At 39.6% G+C, this 18,960-nt stretch overlaps 1 protein-coding gene across 1 annotated transcript in view; it reads right to left on the bottom strand.

Annotated features, from left to right (window-relative positions):
• The window catches only part of cers6 (ceramide synthase 6), a 42,551-nt gene that overhangs the window by 5,072 nt on the left and 18,519 nt on the right, over positions 1 to 18,960 (bottom strand). Inside the window, exons 4-8 of the mRNA XM_061878967.1 lie at positions 18,804 to 18,861; positions 14,181 to 14,231; positions 13,997 to 14,089; positions 4,357 to 4,485; positions 2,786 to 2,892 (exon numbers count right to left, since the gene is read on the bottom strand). Coding sequence (XP_061734951.1) covers positions 2,786 to 2,892; positions 4,357 to 4,485; positions 13,997 to 14,089; positions 14,181 to 14,231; positions 18,804 to 18,861 — 438 coding nt within the window. The remainder of the gene's footprint in view (positions 1 to 2,785; positions 2,893 to 4,356; positions 4,486 to 13,996; positions 14,090 to 14,180; positions 14,232 to 18,803; positions 18,862 to 18,960) is intronic.

Below are 18,960 nucleotides of genomic sequence, written 5' to 3'. Positions count from 1 at the left end.
GCACATTCAACGAACCCTTCTTTAGTGAAAAATAAAATGTTTTTTTTTTTTACTCAAATTCAACACAAAGTTATATGATTTTTTTTTTACTGGTGCACAAAATGAAGCGTGCATGAACATCACCTTGTTCAAAGAACAAAACCAACAAAGTGCATGAACTCACAACAAATGACACACCTGCAAATCAGTCTGACTTCTGTTGTTGCCACGTCCAAAATACGCCGATAGGGAGAAGTTTTTATGTACACCTGGCCTGGGCATTTATTTTGACTCTGGGGCCAAATTTAGAGGAAAAATGTCTCTGGGGGCCGGTATATCTATTTTTAGGAACACTAATACAAAACCTTGCAATAATGTCAGATCAAATGCTAAAAATGTTATGACAGACCGACCGCTTTAAAAAACGGAATGCAATTTTACATTTTTTGACTGAATGAGACAGCCAGAATGTACATGAAAATAAAGAATGTGGGATTTACAATATTAACTATGAAGGATAAAACACTGAATATGGACAACATATGAACATCACACCCCCTCTCCATCCACATATTTTACAATCAAGCAAAACACAACAAAAATGCAACAAACAGCGAAATATGAATGCAAATGATAAAAAAACAAAAAAACACCTAAAATCTGATATATTGTCCAAATCTCCTTCCACGTCTGTCCCTGACACCCACATTTTAGGCTCTGGAAACACTCCCCACCCACACTGCTTGGTGCCTCCTCTGAGCTGCTGTTACTTAGATGACCAAAGTAATTAATTAGATGACCAAAGTAACTCACTAGATGACCATAGTAACTACTTACATCACCATAGTAACTACTTACATCACCATAGTAACTACTTACATCATGCAAGAGCGCAGATTTCAACCATTGAAATACTTAGTACAGTTCAAGACTTCCGATCATTATAAAACATGAGTGCACATCATAATGGCAGCTATACTTTCCATCTTAAAGATCTAAAAAAAATTATTTGGAAATGTCCGGCGGGCCAGATTGAAAAGCTTAAAGGGGAACATTATCAGCAGACCTATGCAAGCGTCAATATATACCTTGATGTTGCAGAAAAAAGACCATGTATTTTTTTAACCGATTTCCAAACTCTAAATGGGTGAATTTTGGCGAATTAAACGCCTTTCTGTTTATCGGTCTTTTAGCGATGACGTCAGAACGTGACGTCACCGAGGTAACACAGCCGCCATTTTCATTTTCAACACATTACAAACACCGGGTCTCAGCTCTGTTAATTTCCGTTTTTTCGACTATTTTTTGGAACCTTGGAGACATCATGCCTGGTGGGTGTGTTGTCGGAGGGTGTAACAACACTAACAGGGAGGGATTCAAGTTGCACCACTGGCAAGAAATCTGCCACCAGACCCCCATTGAATGTACCAGAGTGTCTCCACATTTGACCGGCGATGCTAAGACAGACATGGCACAGAGATGTATGGATAACCTGCAGATGCATTTGCAACCATTAAGTCAACTAAATCACAAAGGTGAGTTTTGTTGATGTTGTTCACTTATGTGCTAATCAGACATATTTGGTCGCAGCATGACTGCCAGCTAATCGATGCTAACATGCTATGCTAATCGATGCTAACATGCTATTTATGCTAGCTGTATGTACATTTGAAACTAGATACCCACATTTAATGCGAAACAAACACTTACCAATCGACGGATTTAAGTTGCTCCAGTGTCACAAGATGCGAAAGTCCTGATCGTTTGGTCCGCACATTTTACCGCCGATGCTAATAAGGCAGCCATGCTATGGGCCACTTCATTAGGTACACCCATGCTATGGCCGAATAGCGTCAATAGCTATTCGCTCAATAGCTTCAGTTTCTTCTTCAATTTCGTTTTCGCTATCTGCCTCCATACTCCGACCATCTGTTTCAATACATGCGTAATCTGTTGAATCGCTTAAACCGCTGAAATCAGAGTCTGAATCCGAGCTAATGTCACTATATCTTGCTGTGGTAACCGCCATGTTGTTTGTATTGGCAGCCCTGTATGACGTCACAGGGAAATGGAGAGTGGTTTCGAAGATAGCGAAAATAAAGCACTTTAAAGCTTTTTTTTAGGGATATTCCGGGAGGTGTAAAATTTAAAAGAAAACTTCGAAAAATAAAACAAGCCACTGGGAAATGATTTTTATTGTTTTTAACCCTTTTGAAATTGTGATAATGTTCCCCTTTAACGGGCCGCATGTGGCCCCCGGGGCCTTAATTTGCCCAGGTCTGATGTACACGATGAGTTGGGTGTGACTTGACCTCCACCGACCCCAGGTTAAGAAGCACTGTCCTAAATCCTACCTGCGACTGAGTGACATGCCACAAGCAAATAGGATGTAAATGTCAGACTCAAACTATCTCACAAGTCATGTCTGACAACACATTTGATAAAAGAATCCTTTTGCTGTTTTCAGTGGACACTGCTGGTCTTTTCTTAAAGCCAGAAACCATAATAATCGTCTTTTCATTTATGGAGTTCATTTCTAAGAAGCTAAAACTGTCGTATCCATGGTAACTACTGCTTAGCAACAACATTCACAGAGAGGTGTTAAGAAGAAGTAACATCTTCAGGGTTCACGTGTAAATACATATACTGAGGCCGCTTTCAAACGTGGAGAGGAGGGGACACTCATCACACTGGCTAAATGTGAAGAGGGGACAATGTATACTCACCAGACTGGGTACAAGTAAAGAGGGGACAATGTATACTCACCAGACTGGGTACAAGTAAAGAGGGGACAATGTATACTCACCAGACTGGGTAAACTGCCAGCCTGGAACTGATGAAGAGAATTGCAAAGATGGCAAAGAGGAGGTTGCACAATATGTGACATTTGGCATAGTTGGCCATCTTGGCTGCCTGTGAAAAAAACACAATGACTTTGATGAAACAAACCACGTCCAACAACACCCAGCCATCCATTTTCTACCCCTTGTCCCCTCTCGGGGTGGCGGGGGTGCTGGAGCCTATCCCAGATCAAATATAACTAAAAATCAAACATGTCTGTGTCCGCCACAAGATTGTAAATGACTTCAATCATTTATAATATACTGTGTTCTGTATTTGTGGGAACAATTATTTCAGAGTAAATACAAAAAGCCCTTCTAATTTGAAAATACAGTTAATATTTAAAACATTTGTAATAGTATGGAATCAAACATAATTAGAATTACAGTAATCCCTTGTTTATTGCGGTTACTTCTTCATTTCCGTGAAGTAGGAATCATTCATTGTAAAAGTGTCAATGTATCTCTTGTAAAGTGCATAAAAAAGGAGTCTGGAAGCGGGACAAACTTTCTGTCTGATTCCAATCAACTTATATTCTTGTCTTCATGAAAGAAACATGCTTGCTTTATCATTAACTTGTTAACCTGGCTTTCATAAATAAATGCGTAATAACGATGTATATGCATAATAACGATGTACATGCATAATAACGATGTATATGCGTGATAACGATGTATATGCATAATAACGATGTATATGCATAATAACGATGTATATGCATAATAACGATGTATATGCATAATAACGATGTATATGCATAATAACGATGTATATGCATAATAACGATGTATATGCATAATAATGATGTATATGCATGATAACGATGTATATGCATAATAACGATGTATATGCATAATAACGATGTACATGTGTGATAACGATGTATATGCATAATAACGATGTATATGCATAATAACGATGTACATGCATAATAACGATGTATATGCATAATAACGATGTATATGCATAATAACGATGTATATGCATGATAACGATGTATATGCATGATAACGATGTATATGCATAATAACGATGTATATGCATAATAACGATGTATATGCATGATAACGATGTATATGCATAATAACGATGTATATGCATAATAACGATGTACATGTGTGATAACGATGTATATGCATAATAACGATGTATATGCATAATAACGATGTACATGCATAATAACGATGTATATGCATAATAACGATGTATATGCATAATAACGATGTATATGCATAATAACGATGTACATGCATGATCCCCTCCACTTGCTACATTGAAAAGTAGCAGGCCTGCAGAAAAAGTGTGCTTTATAGCCTCAACGTCTATTAGAGGGAAAAAGTGTTCCTGCTTGCCGTAAGCTTCATTCTTTCTTTCCTGATAAATGCACGTCACTGACTTTGAAATTGCCTTTTTAAAATGTGTGCATTGATAGAAAAAACAATTGTCCAATAAGTCCCTTTCTTTGTAGGAGCAAGAGCAGTACAAGGTCACATACTGAGGCTTCACATCCATCTTAAACACATGTATTGGCCACACCTCTATGAGGATATCCGCGGCGTCGTGCAGACACATGACCAGAGTTCCAACTCTTGCCATGTTGTTGACGTAGGAGAAGGTGATGAGGGAGATGGTTGCCAGGTGGTGCAGGAACATGATGAAGAAGTCCTGCAGATACACATTCCAAACAATCACATCAACACAACGCCACAGAAGTGCCCATGAAACCCACACAACACTTGTCATTTAAAGACCCTCAAATCAGGTGTATTAATATGTTGAAATGAAAGGGTGAGTCACTCTTGGAGGAAAGATGTCAGGAGAATGAGATTGCAGACAGAATGAAAGCAAGGAGAGCGAGTGTGCGGGGAGAACATACTGGAATTGGCAGGGGATGCAGAGGACCTCCTCAGTGTGCTGCTGTGCATGAAAAAACTGAAAGGAGAAAGAAAAACAGACAGCATGCTGAGAGTCAACACACAGATGACAGAGTGAGAGCGCTGTGGCATCAGGGGTGAGGTGGTCGGGGTCAGGGGGATGGACCGCAAAATAATGGCTGAAAGACATGCACTCACATGTTTAGGAACACAACAAAACAAGGCCAATAAAGGCTTGACCGTGTTCGATGCCAGCGTATGAACGGACATTTCTGTTGATGTTTGTCCAAAGAAGATATTTTCTCATTTTATGACTTTTTTGTCTACATTTTGTGGAGGAAAACAACACATTTGGAGATATGTGCTGTGCTTTGGACAAATGATACAGCTGCTCATCAAGTGATACAGCTGCTCATCAGGTGATACAGCTGCTCATCAAGTGATACAGCTGCTCATCAAGTGATACAGCTGCTCATCAAGTGATACAGCTGCTCACCAGGTGATACAGCTGCTCATCAGGTGATACAGCTGCTCATCAGGTGATACAGCTGCTCATCAAGTGATACAGCTGCTCATCAAGTGATACAGCTGCTCATCAAGTGATACAGCTGCTCATCAAGTGATACAGCTGCTCATCAGGTGATACAGCTGCTCATCAAGTGATACAGCTGCTCATCAGGTGATACAGCTGCTCATTAAGTGATACAGCTGCTCATCAAGTGATACAGCTGCTCACCAAGTGATACAGCTGCTCACCAGGTGATACAGCTGCTCATCAGGTGATACAGCAGCTCATCAAGTGATACAGCTGCTCATCAAGTGATACAGCTGCTCATCAGGTGATACAGCTGCTCATCAGGTGATACAGCTGCTCATCAGGTGATACAGCTGCTCATCAGGTGATACAGCTGCTCATCAAGTGATACAGCTGCTCACCAAGTGATACAGCTGCTCACCAAGTGATACAGCTGCTCATCAGGTGATACAGCTGCTCATCAAGTGATACAGCTGCTCATCAAGTGATACAGCTGCTCATCAAGTGATACAGCTGCTCATCAAGTGATACAGCTGCTCATCAAGTGATACAGCTGCTCATCAAGTGATACAGCTGCTCATCAAGTGATACAGCTGCTCATCAAGTGATACAGCTGCTCATCAAGTGATACAGCTGCTCATCAAGACAGTGACAGGTAGAGGAACAAGTCCATCCATCCATCCATTTTCTACCGCTTATCACCTTTGGGGTTGCAGGGGGCGCTGGTGCCTATCTCAGCTACAATCGGGCAGAAGGCAGGGTACACCCTGGACAAGTTGCCACCTCATCGCAGGGCCAACACAGATAGACAGACAACATTCACACACTAGGGACCATTTAGTGTTGCCAATCAACCTATCCCCAGGTGCATGTCTTTGGAGGTGGGAGGGGCCTATCCCCAGGTGCATGTCTTTGGAGGTGGGAGGAAGCCAGAGTACCCGGAGGGAACCCACGCATTCACGGGGAGAACATGCAAACTCCACACGGAAAGATCCCGAGCCCGGGATTGAACCCTGACTACTCAGGACCTTCGTATTGTGAGGCAGACGCACTAACCCCTCTGCCACCGTGAAGCCCAAAGCTTACAGCACCTGGTATTCCTAGGTAGTCTCCCATCCAAGTACTAACCAGGCCAGACCCGGCTTAGCTTCCTAGATGGCTCTAACCCTAGTGGTGACATCGTACGCAAATACGGTGTTAGCTTTCACTGTTATGCTGATGACACCCAACTCTACATGCCCCTAAAGCTGACCAACACGCCGGATTGTAGTCAGCTGGAGGCGTGTCTTAATGAAATTAAACAATGGATGTCCGCTAACTTTTTGCAACTCAACGCCAAAAAAACGGAAATGCTGATTATCGGTCCTGCTAGACACCGACCTCTATTTAATAATACAACTTTAACATTTGACAACCAAATAATAAAACAAGGTGACTCGGTAAAGAATCTGGGTATTATCTTCGACCCAACTCTCTCCTTTGAGGCACACATTAAAACCGTTACTAAAACGGCCTTCTTTCATCTCCGTAATATCGCTAAAATTCGCTCCATTTTGTCCACTAAAGACGCTGAGATCATTATCCATGCGTTTGTTACGTCTCGCCTCGACTACTGTAACGTATTATTTTCGGGTCTCCCCATGTCTAGCATTAAAAGATTACAGTTGGTACAAAATGCGGCTGCTAGACTTTTGACAAGAACAAGAAAGTTTGATCACATTACGCCTGTACTGTATATACCTTTATATACATATATACATACATATATACCTATACTGTATATACCTTTATATACATATATACATACATATATACCTATACTGTATATACCTTTAGATACATATATACATACATATATACTTGTACTGTATATACCTTTATATACATATATACATACATATATACCTATACTGTATATACCTTTATATACATATACATACATATATACCTATACTGTATATACCTTTATATACATATATACATACATATATACCTATACTGTATATACCTTTATATACATATATACATACATATATACCTATACTGGCTCACCTGCACTGGCTTCCTGTGCACTTAAGATGTGACTTTAAGGTTTTACTACTTACGTATAAAATACTACACGGTCTAGCTCCATCCTATCTTGCCGATTGTATTGTACCATATGTCCCGGCAAGAAATCTGCCTTCAAAGGACTTACTAGGGATTCCCAGAGCCCAAAAAAAGTCTGCGGGCTATAGAGCGTTTTCTATTGGGGCTCCAGTACTCTGGAATGTTCTAGCAGTAACAGAGATGCCACCTCAGTAGAAGCATTTAAGTCCCATCTTAAAACTCATTTGTATACTCTAGCCTTTAAATAGACTCCCTTTTTAGACCAGTTGATCCGCCGTTTCTTTTCTTTTTCTCCTCTGCCCCCCTCTCCCTTATGGAGGGAGGGCCGGGGGGGGGGGGGGGTGCACAGGTCAGGTGGCCATGGATGAAGAACTGGCTGTCCAGAGTCGGGACCCAGGATGGACCGCTATCACTTTTACTACCATATTTGTACATATCCTATTCGATGACGTTCTGTTGTTGTCTCTCTGTCTTATCCCCCTCTTGTCCCCACAATTTCCTCCTCTGTCTTCCTTTTTTTCTCTCTCTATCCCCTCCTGCTGGGCCAAGCATTAAAAAATGCATGTAATAGAGTCAAATACAAATAAGACAAGAGAAGTATCCCACACTTATCTTGTGTAAAGTAAATGTGTACAGCAGATATAGATCATCTACATCAACTATGATTGATATATATGATATGGCTCTTAGGGAAATACACTTTTAAATATTCGGCTTCTTGGCTCTCTCAGCCATAAAGGTTCCCGACTGTATATATATATATATATATATATATTTTGATCATGCAAAAATTGATATATATTCTAGAACTGTTGGTAGTAATGCTTAAGTTGTGTTGAAAAAAAATGTGGTACTATTATTATTATTTGAATAATAAAAATGTATAGACATTTATTGTGTAATAATATCATTGTGCAAAAGTATTGGAAAATAACTACAAAAAATAAACTTAATTTACTAACCATGTTACAAAAAAAGGTCACTTCAGATTATAGAGAACACTCAAACCCTCTATACATTGAATCAGAATGATTGAAATTCAATGATTTGGTACATTTGTGAGCATGTAATTTCCCCTCTGGGATTATTAAAGTATTCCTGATTCTCCTTCTAATGTAAAATAATGCACAGCCAAGTGTAACCTGCCTGCACAAAATGTACAATTTTCAACAAAATGTAGAATTATTCAAAACAAAAGAGGAGAAATAAAACCTAAGGAAAAGTTTAAACTAAAAAGGGGTCTTATTCTAATGATTATTTTCTACATTTAAAAGACTTTTTTGTGTTTCTTTGGTCAAAATGTTGCATGATGTTTTACCGCTTCCTCACCGTCTCCTCAGGATGTTTTATTTACGTGCCTCCACTTAGACTGTGTCTGCCTCCTGTCAGCCATGTTGTCATTTTTAGCGCTTCCATATAGAGCAGGGGTCGGGAACCTTTATGGCTGAGAGAGCCAAGAAGCCGAATATTTGAAAATGTATTTCCCTAAGAGCCATATAATATATTTTAACACTGAACACAACTAAACACGTGCATTTTTAAGTAAGACCAACATTTCCATTTTATAAAAGGTCTCTTATTCTTTGTATTAACATTGTTATTCTGAAGTTAACTGTGGAGGGGGCGTGGCCTGCGGGCCTGAAGCAAAGCGGGATGTTGCCAGGACCGGCCTCGAAATCAGCGACAGGTGCGCAGATGGCCCACCTGGGCCTTGTTATCTAATCACCTGTCGCTCTGTTATAAGCAGCAGCCAGGAAGAGAGACGGGGTTGAGGCTGGAGCCAGAGCGCGAGTGAGGACGAAAGAGAAAAAGACAATTGCTGGAAAGCAACTGAGAGAAAAATAAATTAAAACAAGATTGTAACCCTAAAACAGGCTCTTGGTGCTCTGAAGAACCCCCAGGAGGGCAAGCCCCACACTAACCAATAATAAATTACTTCTTACCATTAACGCAACTTCTTGAACATAAAAAAGCATGAGAATGTTTCATATTTTAAACGTTATTTTTAACACTGTGATTACAAGTGGAATTATTCATTACTTATCGTGTTAGGCAATGTCAGCTCAGATTTATCCGAGAGCCAGATGCAGTCATCAAAAGAGCCACAGGTTCCCTACCCCTGATATAGTCTACTGACACATACAAATTACAACTGGGATTGTACGCTATACCGGTACCAAGTAATCAAAAAGGCTAATGTACTCTGTTTGAAAAGTAGGGCTTCCCGGATATGACAACACATGGTGACATTGCTGCTTGTACCAGCAGAGGAGCATGTTTGGCAGCGCACACGCACAGAGTACTTACAAGCAGACACAGTGTGCAGACAGAAAAGGGAGAATGGACGCATTTTGCTGTAAAAAGTCAAGATAAAGGCGACAAAGTAAGTTTCTTACAAGTAGCATTATCACTGGAGGATGAGGAAAAGCTAAACATGCTTCACTACACACCCTAGGAGGATACAATAGCTCACCACCCTCACAATGTAAACAAATGCCATGGGTGGATCTACACCTGACATCCACTTTAATGATATCAAGTACAATAGCGTATCTAGTCGATACTACTATGATTACATTGATATTTTTTATCATCAGAAAATCTTGTTTCCTTTTTAAAAAATGTATATTATGTTTATAAAGTCAGTAAATATGTGACCTGGACACATGAGGACTTTGAATATATGAGTAATGTATGATCCTGGAACTACTTGGTATCCACATGATCCATACCTAAATGCTGCAGTGGTGCTGAATTTCCCCCAGGGATCAATAAAGTACTTTCTATTCTATTCTAAATGTGTGGTATCATCCAAAACTAATGTCACGTATCAAAGAAGAGAAGAATAAGTGATTATTACATTTGAACAGAAGTGTAGATAGAACATGTTAAAAGAGAAAATAAACAGATATTAACAGTAAATGAACAGTAAGTTGATTAATAATCAATTTTTACAGCTTGTCTTTAATAATGTGTAGAAAGTAATAGGTGTATAAATGACATAATATGTTACTGCATTATTAGGAGTCTTTGTTTGTTTACTTACTACTAAAAGACAAGTTGTCTAGTATGTTCAACATTTTATTGAAGGACTAAATGACAATAATAAACATATGTTTCATCTACACTAAGATTGTTCAAATAAAGGCATTAATGCCATTTTTTCGTGGTCCCCTTTATTTACAAAAGTATCAAAAGGTATCGAAGAACTTTTTGGTACCGGTACCAAAATATTGGCATGGGGACAACCCTGGTTAGAACTATATGTTAAATGGCAACAGCATAGAATGCATGTGCATGTATGAGCCAGTCTGCCCCATAACAAGAAGATAGAGAAAAATAAGGACTATTTGACTACACCATGGTGTAGTCCTGGGGTCACCAACGCGGGCACCAGGTCGCCCGTAAGGACCAGATGAGTCGCCCACTGGCCTGTTCTAAAAATAGCTCAAATAGCAGCACTTACCAGTGAGCCGCCTCTATTTTTTAAATTGTATTTATTTACTAGCAAGCTGGTCTCGCTTTGCTCGACATTTTTAATTCTAAGAGAGACAAAAGTCAAATAGAATTTGAAAATCCAAGAAAATATTTTAAAGACTTGGTCTTCACTTGTTTAAATAAATTCATTAATTTTTTTACTTTGCTTCTTATAACTTTCAGAAAGACAATTTTAGAGAAAAAATACAACCTTAAAGAGGATTTTAGGATTTTTAAACACATACCTTTTTACCTTTTAAATTCCTTCCTCTTCTTTCCTGACAATTTAAATCAATGTTCAAGTTAATTTATTTTTTTTATTACAAAGAATAATAAATACCTTTGAATTTAATTTGTCATTTTAGCTTCTGTTTCTTCAACGAAGAATATTTGTGAAATATTTCTTCAAATTTATTATGATTAAAATTAAAAAAAATATTCTAGCAAATCTAGAAAATCTGTAGAATCAAATTTTAATCTTATCTCAAAGTCTTGAATTTCTTTTAAAATTTTTGTTCTGGAAAATCTAGAAGAAATAATGATTCGTCTTTGTTAGAAGTTTAGCTTGGTCCAATTTGTTATATATTCTAACAAAGTGCAGATTGGATTTTAACCTATTTAAAACATGTCATCAAAAATATATATTTATTGTGAGAAATCATTAAGATGATCAGTGTTTCCACAAAGATAAATATCTTTAATTATTAATAATAACATAGAGTTAAAGGTAAAGTGAGCAAATTGTCTATTTCTGGCCATTTATTGAAGTGTGTATCAAACTGGTAGCCCTTGGCATGAATCAGTACCCAAGAAGTAGCTCTTGCTTTCAAAAAGGTTGCTGACCCCTGACGTAGTCAAAGGATTGATTAGACCTTGGGACTACAATGACGGACTAATGCAACGCTCTCTGGGTAAAAGGTTAGCATACATCTGCTATCTGCTGATGTCACCACTTGGAACAAACTCACTGATTGAACAAACTAAGCAGTTCGTTGGGAGGAAGTATGAATGAAAGACAAATTGTTTGATAAATATCCAGTCATGCCTCGAAGGTTTGATGGAATATTTTTGGGACTTATGCAGATCCCAAATACACAAAATGTCCATACTTCCCTCCTCCAAGCCACTTCCTCCAGCTCCTCACGGGGGATCCTGAGGTCTTCCCAGGCCAGCCGGGACACATAGTCTTCCCAATGTGTCCTGGGTCTTCCCCGTGGCCTCCTACCAGCTGGACGTGCCCTAAACACCTCCCTAGGGAGGCGTTCGGGTGGCATCCTGACCAGATGCCCGAACCACCTCATCTGGCTCCTCTCCATGTGGAGGAGCAGCGGCTTTACTTTGAGTTCCTCCCGGATGGCAGAGCTTCTCACCCTATCTCTAAGGGAGAGACCCAAACTCATTTGGGCCGCTTGTACCCGTGATCTTATCCTTTCGGTCATGACCCAAAGCTCATGACCATAGGTGAGGATGGGAACGTAGATCTTGTAGCTGTGATCTTGTCCTCTGGTCATAGCCCAAAGATCATGACCATAGGTGAGGATGGGAACATAGATCTTGTACCTGTGATCTTGTCCTTTGGTCATAACCCAAAGATCATGACCATAGGTGAGGATGGGAACATAGATCTTGTACCTGTGATCTTGTCCTCTGGTCATAACCCAAAGATCATGACCATAGGTGAGGATGGGAACATAGATCTTGTACCTGTGATCTTGTCCTCTGGTCATAACCCAAAGATCATGACCATAGGTGAGGATGGGAACGTAGATCTTGTACCTGTGATCTTGTCCTTTGGTCATAACCCAAAGATCATGACCATAGGTGAGGATGGGAACGTAGATCTTGTAGCTGTGATCTTGTCCTCTGGTCATAACCCAAAGATCATGACCATAGGTGAGGATGGGAACATAGATCTTGTACACGTGATCTTGTCCTTTGGTCATAACCCAAAGATCATGACCATAGGTGAGGGTGGGAACATAGATCTTGTACCTGTGATCTTGTCCTCTGGTCATAGCCCAAAGATCATGACCATAGGTGAGGATGGGAACATAGATCTTGTACCTGTGATCTTGTCCTCTGGTCATAACCCAAAGATCATGACCATAGGTGAGGATGGGAACATAGATCTTGTACACGTGATCTTGTCCTCTGGTCATAACCCAAAGATCATGACCATAGGTGAGGATGAGAACATAGATCTTGTACACGTGATCTTGTCCTCTGGTCATAACCCAAAGATCATGACCATAGGTGAGGATGAGAACATAGATCTTGTACCCGTGATCTTGTCCTCTGGTCATAACCCAAAGATCATGACCATAGGTGAGGATGGGAACATAGATCTTGTACCTGTGATCTTATCCTCTGGTCATAACCCAAAGATCATGACCATAGGTGAGGATGAGAACATAGATCTTGTACCTGTGATCTTGTCCTCTGGTCATAACCCAAAGATCATGACCATAGGTGAGGATGGTAACATAGATCTTGTACCTGAGATCTTGTCCTTTGGTCATAACCCAAAGATCATGACCGTAGGTGAGGATGGGAACATAGATCTTGTACCTGAGATCTTGTCCTTTGGTCATAACCCAAAGATCATGACCATAGGTGAGGGTGGGAACATAGATCTTGTACCTGTGATCTTGTCCTCTGGTCATAACCCAAAGATCATGACCATAGGTGAGGGTGGGAACATAGATCTTGTACCTAAGCTCCTTTCTCACCATGAAAAAAGGCAGCAATAATTATGAAGAGTTGGTTTTGCATAAGAGCTTCTTCCCTTTCAACATTTGCATGCCTGAACAACATTTAAGACCTTGAGCATATCAGTAAGTGAAATTCAGTTATGAGCTGGACTAAGCAAAGAGTGTACACTTTAAACTCAAAGTGTTTACAAAATACAAGGAAGGAGAATCCTGATTAACTTCTTGAACTTTATTGATTAATTGAGTCATTTTATTTATCTCATTATACTATTTATTCCATTTTCAATACATCTCCAAGTTTGCCAACCGCATTAAGTCCACTGCTAATCTTACATACTGTATTGCAGACATATTGTAGTAGTGTTATTGTCATTAGTATTTAAATGTTTTGTAAGTGACAATGATACTTCATTGGCAGTAGGACCACCTCAAAGTCTACAATCCATGGTCTGGTTTTCAATTTGTCTTACCTTCCTCTTGAAGTCAGTGAATTGGGAGAAGAGCATGGACATGTAGAAGGACAGCTCCAGCAGGTAGTAATAGTGGATGTCCACAGACAATGGCTGCATGAACACATGAATACATACTTTACTTGAGCTCAAATATTGCAAGACCTACTGTCGGGCCTTTGGAAAAGTGGTAATGAAGACCTACCTGGTAAGGGTAGTTGTACCAGCATTCTTTAGTGTTCCACAGCCAGGGTGTCTGTCAAGGACAATTCATTACTTCGAAAAGAGGCTACAATGTAAGAAATGGAAGTATAAAACTGAAAAGAATCATGTTTTCAATACATTTTCCTTCTTCTCGGACTACTAATAGTCCTTTGTGTACATGGGAGGAGGCCTTTATTTGTGAAAATTCATTTTTATAGTAATATTAAATATTCTTTACAATACAGTACAGGCCAAACGTTTGGACACACCTTCTCCTCATTTAATGTGTTTTCCTTATTTCCATGACTATTTACATTGTAGATAGTCACATCAAAACTTTGAATGAACACATGTGGAGTTATGTACTTCACAAAGAAATAACTGACAACATGTTTTATATTCTAGTTTCTTCAAAATAGCCACCCTTTGCTGTGATTACTGCTTTGCACACTCTTGGCATTCTGTCATCTGAAATGGTTTGCACGTCTCAGGTGTGCCTTATCAGGGTCGATTAGTGGAATGTTTTGCTTTATCAATGGGGTTGGCACCATCAACCAGAAGGTGTGTCCAAATGTTTGGACTGTACTCTATATGGCAATAAAAATAATATCCATCCTTCCATTTTTCCACCGTTTGTCCCTTCCAGGGTATGTTACAAAATAATATTTATGAGACTAAATACAATTAGGCAAGGCACGTTTATTTAAAGATCATAATTACTGCACAAGGCAATTAGGCAAGGCACGTTTATTTAAAGATCATAATTACTGCACAAGGCAATTTCAAGTGCTTTACAGAAAGCACAAATAAACCCTCAAAATAATCACAATTCAAATTAAAATATGAGTGTGAATCAAATACTTTCATATGCACAATTCCATAAAGGTGTTTTTAGCCTGGATTGAAACAAAGCCAATGTTGAGGCTTGGACTACATCTTCTGGAAGACCTTTCCAGATTTTAGGAGCATAGACCTAAAAGGCAGTCTCACCAAGATGGTTGACATGCTTCTCAATGTTCAATAAACAGGAGTCTAAGTTGCATTCTTCTTCTTGTTATTGTGAATCCTGCATTATAGGAACATGTTGTCACTTCTTCAGCAAGCGCATGGTCTCCTTGTCAGTGCACATCACACCTTTTGCTTTTTCATTTCAACTCATTGTTTTGGAGTTTTTGTTGAAATATTCACTTACTTTTGCTCCGTGATGCTCTTCAAACTAGACTGAAAAAGCCAGCTTCACAGAGGTAATGTAATGCAATATAATGTCATTTAATGTCACGTATTGTAAGCGGTGAGTTCAGGAATGAAAGTTCCCAGTACAGCAGTGGCTTCAATTATGTTCTTCCCCCCCCTTGGAGGACTTTATTCTGTGCAAATTATATTTCTGAAATACTTAAAACAGTCACATTGAAAAGGTTTGAATTTGTTTTCCCTGATACAACTTTTCCCACTTCTGATACAACAGCCAACTTTGACCTGCTACCTACAACAATTCTTCCCAACAAAAGAGAAGAAATATAACCTTAGAGGACAATCTCATTTCAAACGTTTGTATGCACGTACAACACTTCAAACCTTTAGTATATCATTATGTGGAATTATAAATAACTGAAAAATGGGTTGTACTTGTATAGCGCTTTTCTACCTTCAAGGTACTCAAAGCACTTTGACACTACTTCCACATTCACACACTGATGGAGGGAGCTGCCATGCAAGGCGCTAACCAGCACCCATCAGGAGCAAGGGTGAAGTGTCTTGCTCAGGACACAACGGACGTGACGAGGTTGGTACTAGGTGGGGATTGAACCAGGGACCCTCGGGTTGCACGCGGCTACTCTGCCACACCGTCCCCAATTCTTGTACTGTATATTTCTACTGTATGTGCTATGGATGACATAGATTATAGTTCTACTGTATGTGCTGTGGATGACATAGATTATATTATTACTGTATGTGTTGTGGATGACATAGATTATATTATTACTGTATGTGCTGTGGATGATATAGATTATATTATTACTGTATGTGCTATGGATGACATAGATTATATTATTACTGTATGTGCTATGGATGACATAGATTATATTATTACTGTATGTGCTATGGATGACATAGATTATATTATTACTGTATGTGCTATGGATGACATAGATTATATTATTACTGTATGTGCTATGGATGACATAGATTATATTATTACTGTATGTGCTATGGATGATATAGATTATATTATTACTGTATGTGTTGTGGATGACATAGATTATATTATTACTGTATGTGCTATGGATGACATAGATTATATTATTACTGTATGTGCTATGGATGACATAGATTATATTATTACTGTATGTGCTATGGATGATATAGATTATATTATTACTGTATGTGTTGTGGATGACATAGATTATATTATTACTGTATGTGCTGTGGATGATATAGATTATATTATTACTGTATGTGCTATGGATGATATAGATTATATTATTACTGTATGTGTTGTGGATGACATAGATTATATTATTACTGTATGTGCTGTGGATGATATAGATTATATTATTACTGTATGTGCTATGGATGACATAGATTATATTATTACTGTATGTGCTATGGATGACAAAGATTATATTATTACTGTATGTGCTATGGATGACATAGATTATATTATTACTGTATGTGCTATGGATGACATAGATTATATTATTACTGTATGTGCTATGGATGACACAGATTATATTATTACTGTATGTGCTATGGATGACATAGATTATATTATTACTGTATGTGTTGTGGATTACAGTGTGTGTGTGCCATCACTGCATCAAACATATCTGTAGGCAAAACTGTTTTTTTCCAGCTAAATTTGGTCCAAACTAAAATCCCTGTCAGTGAGCCACAGGAGCAAAGAGAAAAAGAGGAAGAAGTCACCTGGACTCGCTCTTCTTCAGGGGGATTAAAGACAGACTCAGACAAGGACATGAAGTCACCTGGACTCGCTCTTCTTCAGGGGGATTAAAGACAGACTCAGACAAGGACATGAAGTCACCTGGACTCGCTCTTCTTCAGGGGGATTAAAGACAGTCTCAGACAAGGACATGAAGTCACCTGGACTCGCTCTTCTTCAGGGGGATTAAAGACAGACTCAGACAAGGACATGAAGTCACCTGGACTCGCTCTTCTTCAGGGGGATTAAAGACAGACTCAGACAAGGACATGAAGTCACCTGGACTCGCTCTTCTTCAGGGGGATTAAAGACAGACTCAGACAAGGACATGAAGTCACCTGGACTCGCTCTTCTTCAGGGGGATTAAAGACAGTCTCAGACAAGGACATGAAGTCACCTGGACTCGCTCTTCTTCAGGGGGATTAAAGACAGACTCAGACAAGGACATGAAGTCACCTGGACTCGCTCTTCTTCAGGGGGATTAAAGACAGACTCAGACAAGGACATGAAGTCACCTGGACTCGCTCTTCTTCAGGGGGATTAAAGACAGACTCAGACAAGGACATGAAGTCACCTGGACTCGCTCTTCTTCAGGGGGATTAAAGACAGACTCAGACAAGGACATGAAGTCACCTGGACTCGCTCTTCTTCAGGGGGATTAAAGACAGACTCAGACAAGGACATGAAGTCACCTGGACTCGCTCTTCTTCAGGGGGATTAAAGACAGACTCAGACAAGGACATGAAGTCACCTGGACTCGCTCTTCTTCAGGGGGATTAAAGACAGACTCAGACAAGAACATGAAGTCACCTGGACTCGCTCTTCTTCAGGGGGATTAAAGACAGTCTCAGACAAGGACATGAAGTCACCTGGACTCGCTCTTCTTCAGGGGGATTAAAGACAGACTCAGACAAGGACATGAAGTCACCTGGACTCGCTCTTCTTCAGGGGGATTAAAGACAGACTCAGACAAGGACATGAAGTCACCTGGACTCGCTCTTCTTCAGGGGGATTAAAGACAGACTCAGACAAGGACATGAAGTCACCTGGACTCGCTCTTCTTCAGGGGGATTAAAGACAGACTCAGACAAGGACATGAAGTCAAGAGCGTCCCCAGCTTTTAACCTCCTAAAACTGAATAGTGTTGAAGGCAGACTTGGACTATAATCTTTATCTCCAGCTGGGTGGATTACTACGAGGCCTTCTGACTGAAGCAGCAGTAAAACAGCTGCAGTACATTCAGAATGCTGCTGCTCGAGTCCTGACTAGAAGTAGGAAATAAGACCATATTAGTCCAGTGTTTAGGTTACTGGACTGGCTTCCTGTTGCTCAGAGAATAGACTTTAAAAGAGCTCTGCTTGTGTAGCAGTCTCTTCATGGTCTGCTGTGGCGTGATAGAACCATAAGAACCCTCTCTGGTGCCTAGAATCAAAACTAATCATGGCGACACTTCCAGAAGATTGGAGACAGGTCTCAACTTTTACCTTTTTCAAATTCAGACTGAAAACACTTATTTAACTGTGCCTATGGCAACTGAAGCTATTTTGTCCACACTCTTTAATCGTAATTGAAAGATTTGAAGATTGTTGTAAACAATCATGCCTTCCAAAGAAGATGTGATGAACAAACCTGCCTTGCCTGTTTGCCATGGAGCTGCTCATTAGAAGCGGAGGACACAAATACCTTTTTAAGGAACCGCACTCCATAAGTGAAAATGTACAGATAAACTGTAAACCGCCACCTGAAAAAAGAGAAGACAAGCATTAATTGCAAATAGGAAATGTAGCCAGAACATCAAATGTTGCTGCGTACATTTGTCAGAGCCGTCTACAACTCAACT

The sequence above is a fragment of the Nerophis ophidion genome, linkage group LG19, assembly GCF_033978795.1.
Source record: "Nerophis ophidion isolate RoL-2023_Sa linkage group LG19, RoL_Noph_v1.0, whole genome shotgun sequence".
Taxonomy (NCBI): domain Eukaryota; kingdom Metazoa; phylum Chordata; class Actinopteri; order Syngnathiformes; family Syngnathidae; genus Nerophis; species Nerophis ophidion.
The sequence above is the reverse complement of the archived record's forward strand: the minus strand, read 5'-3'. Positions and strand labels throughout refer to the sequence as shown.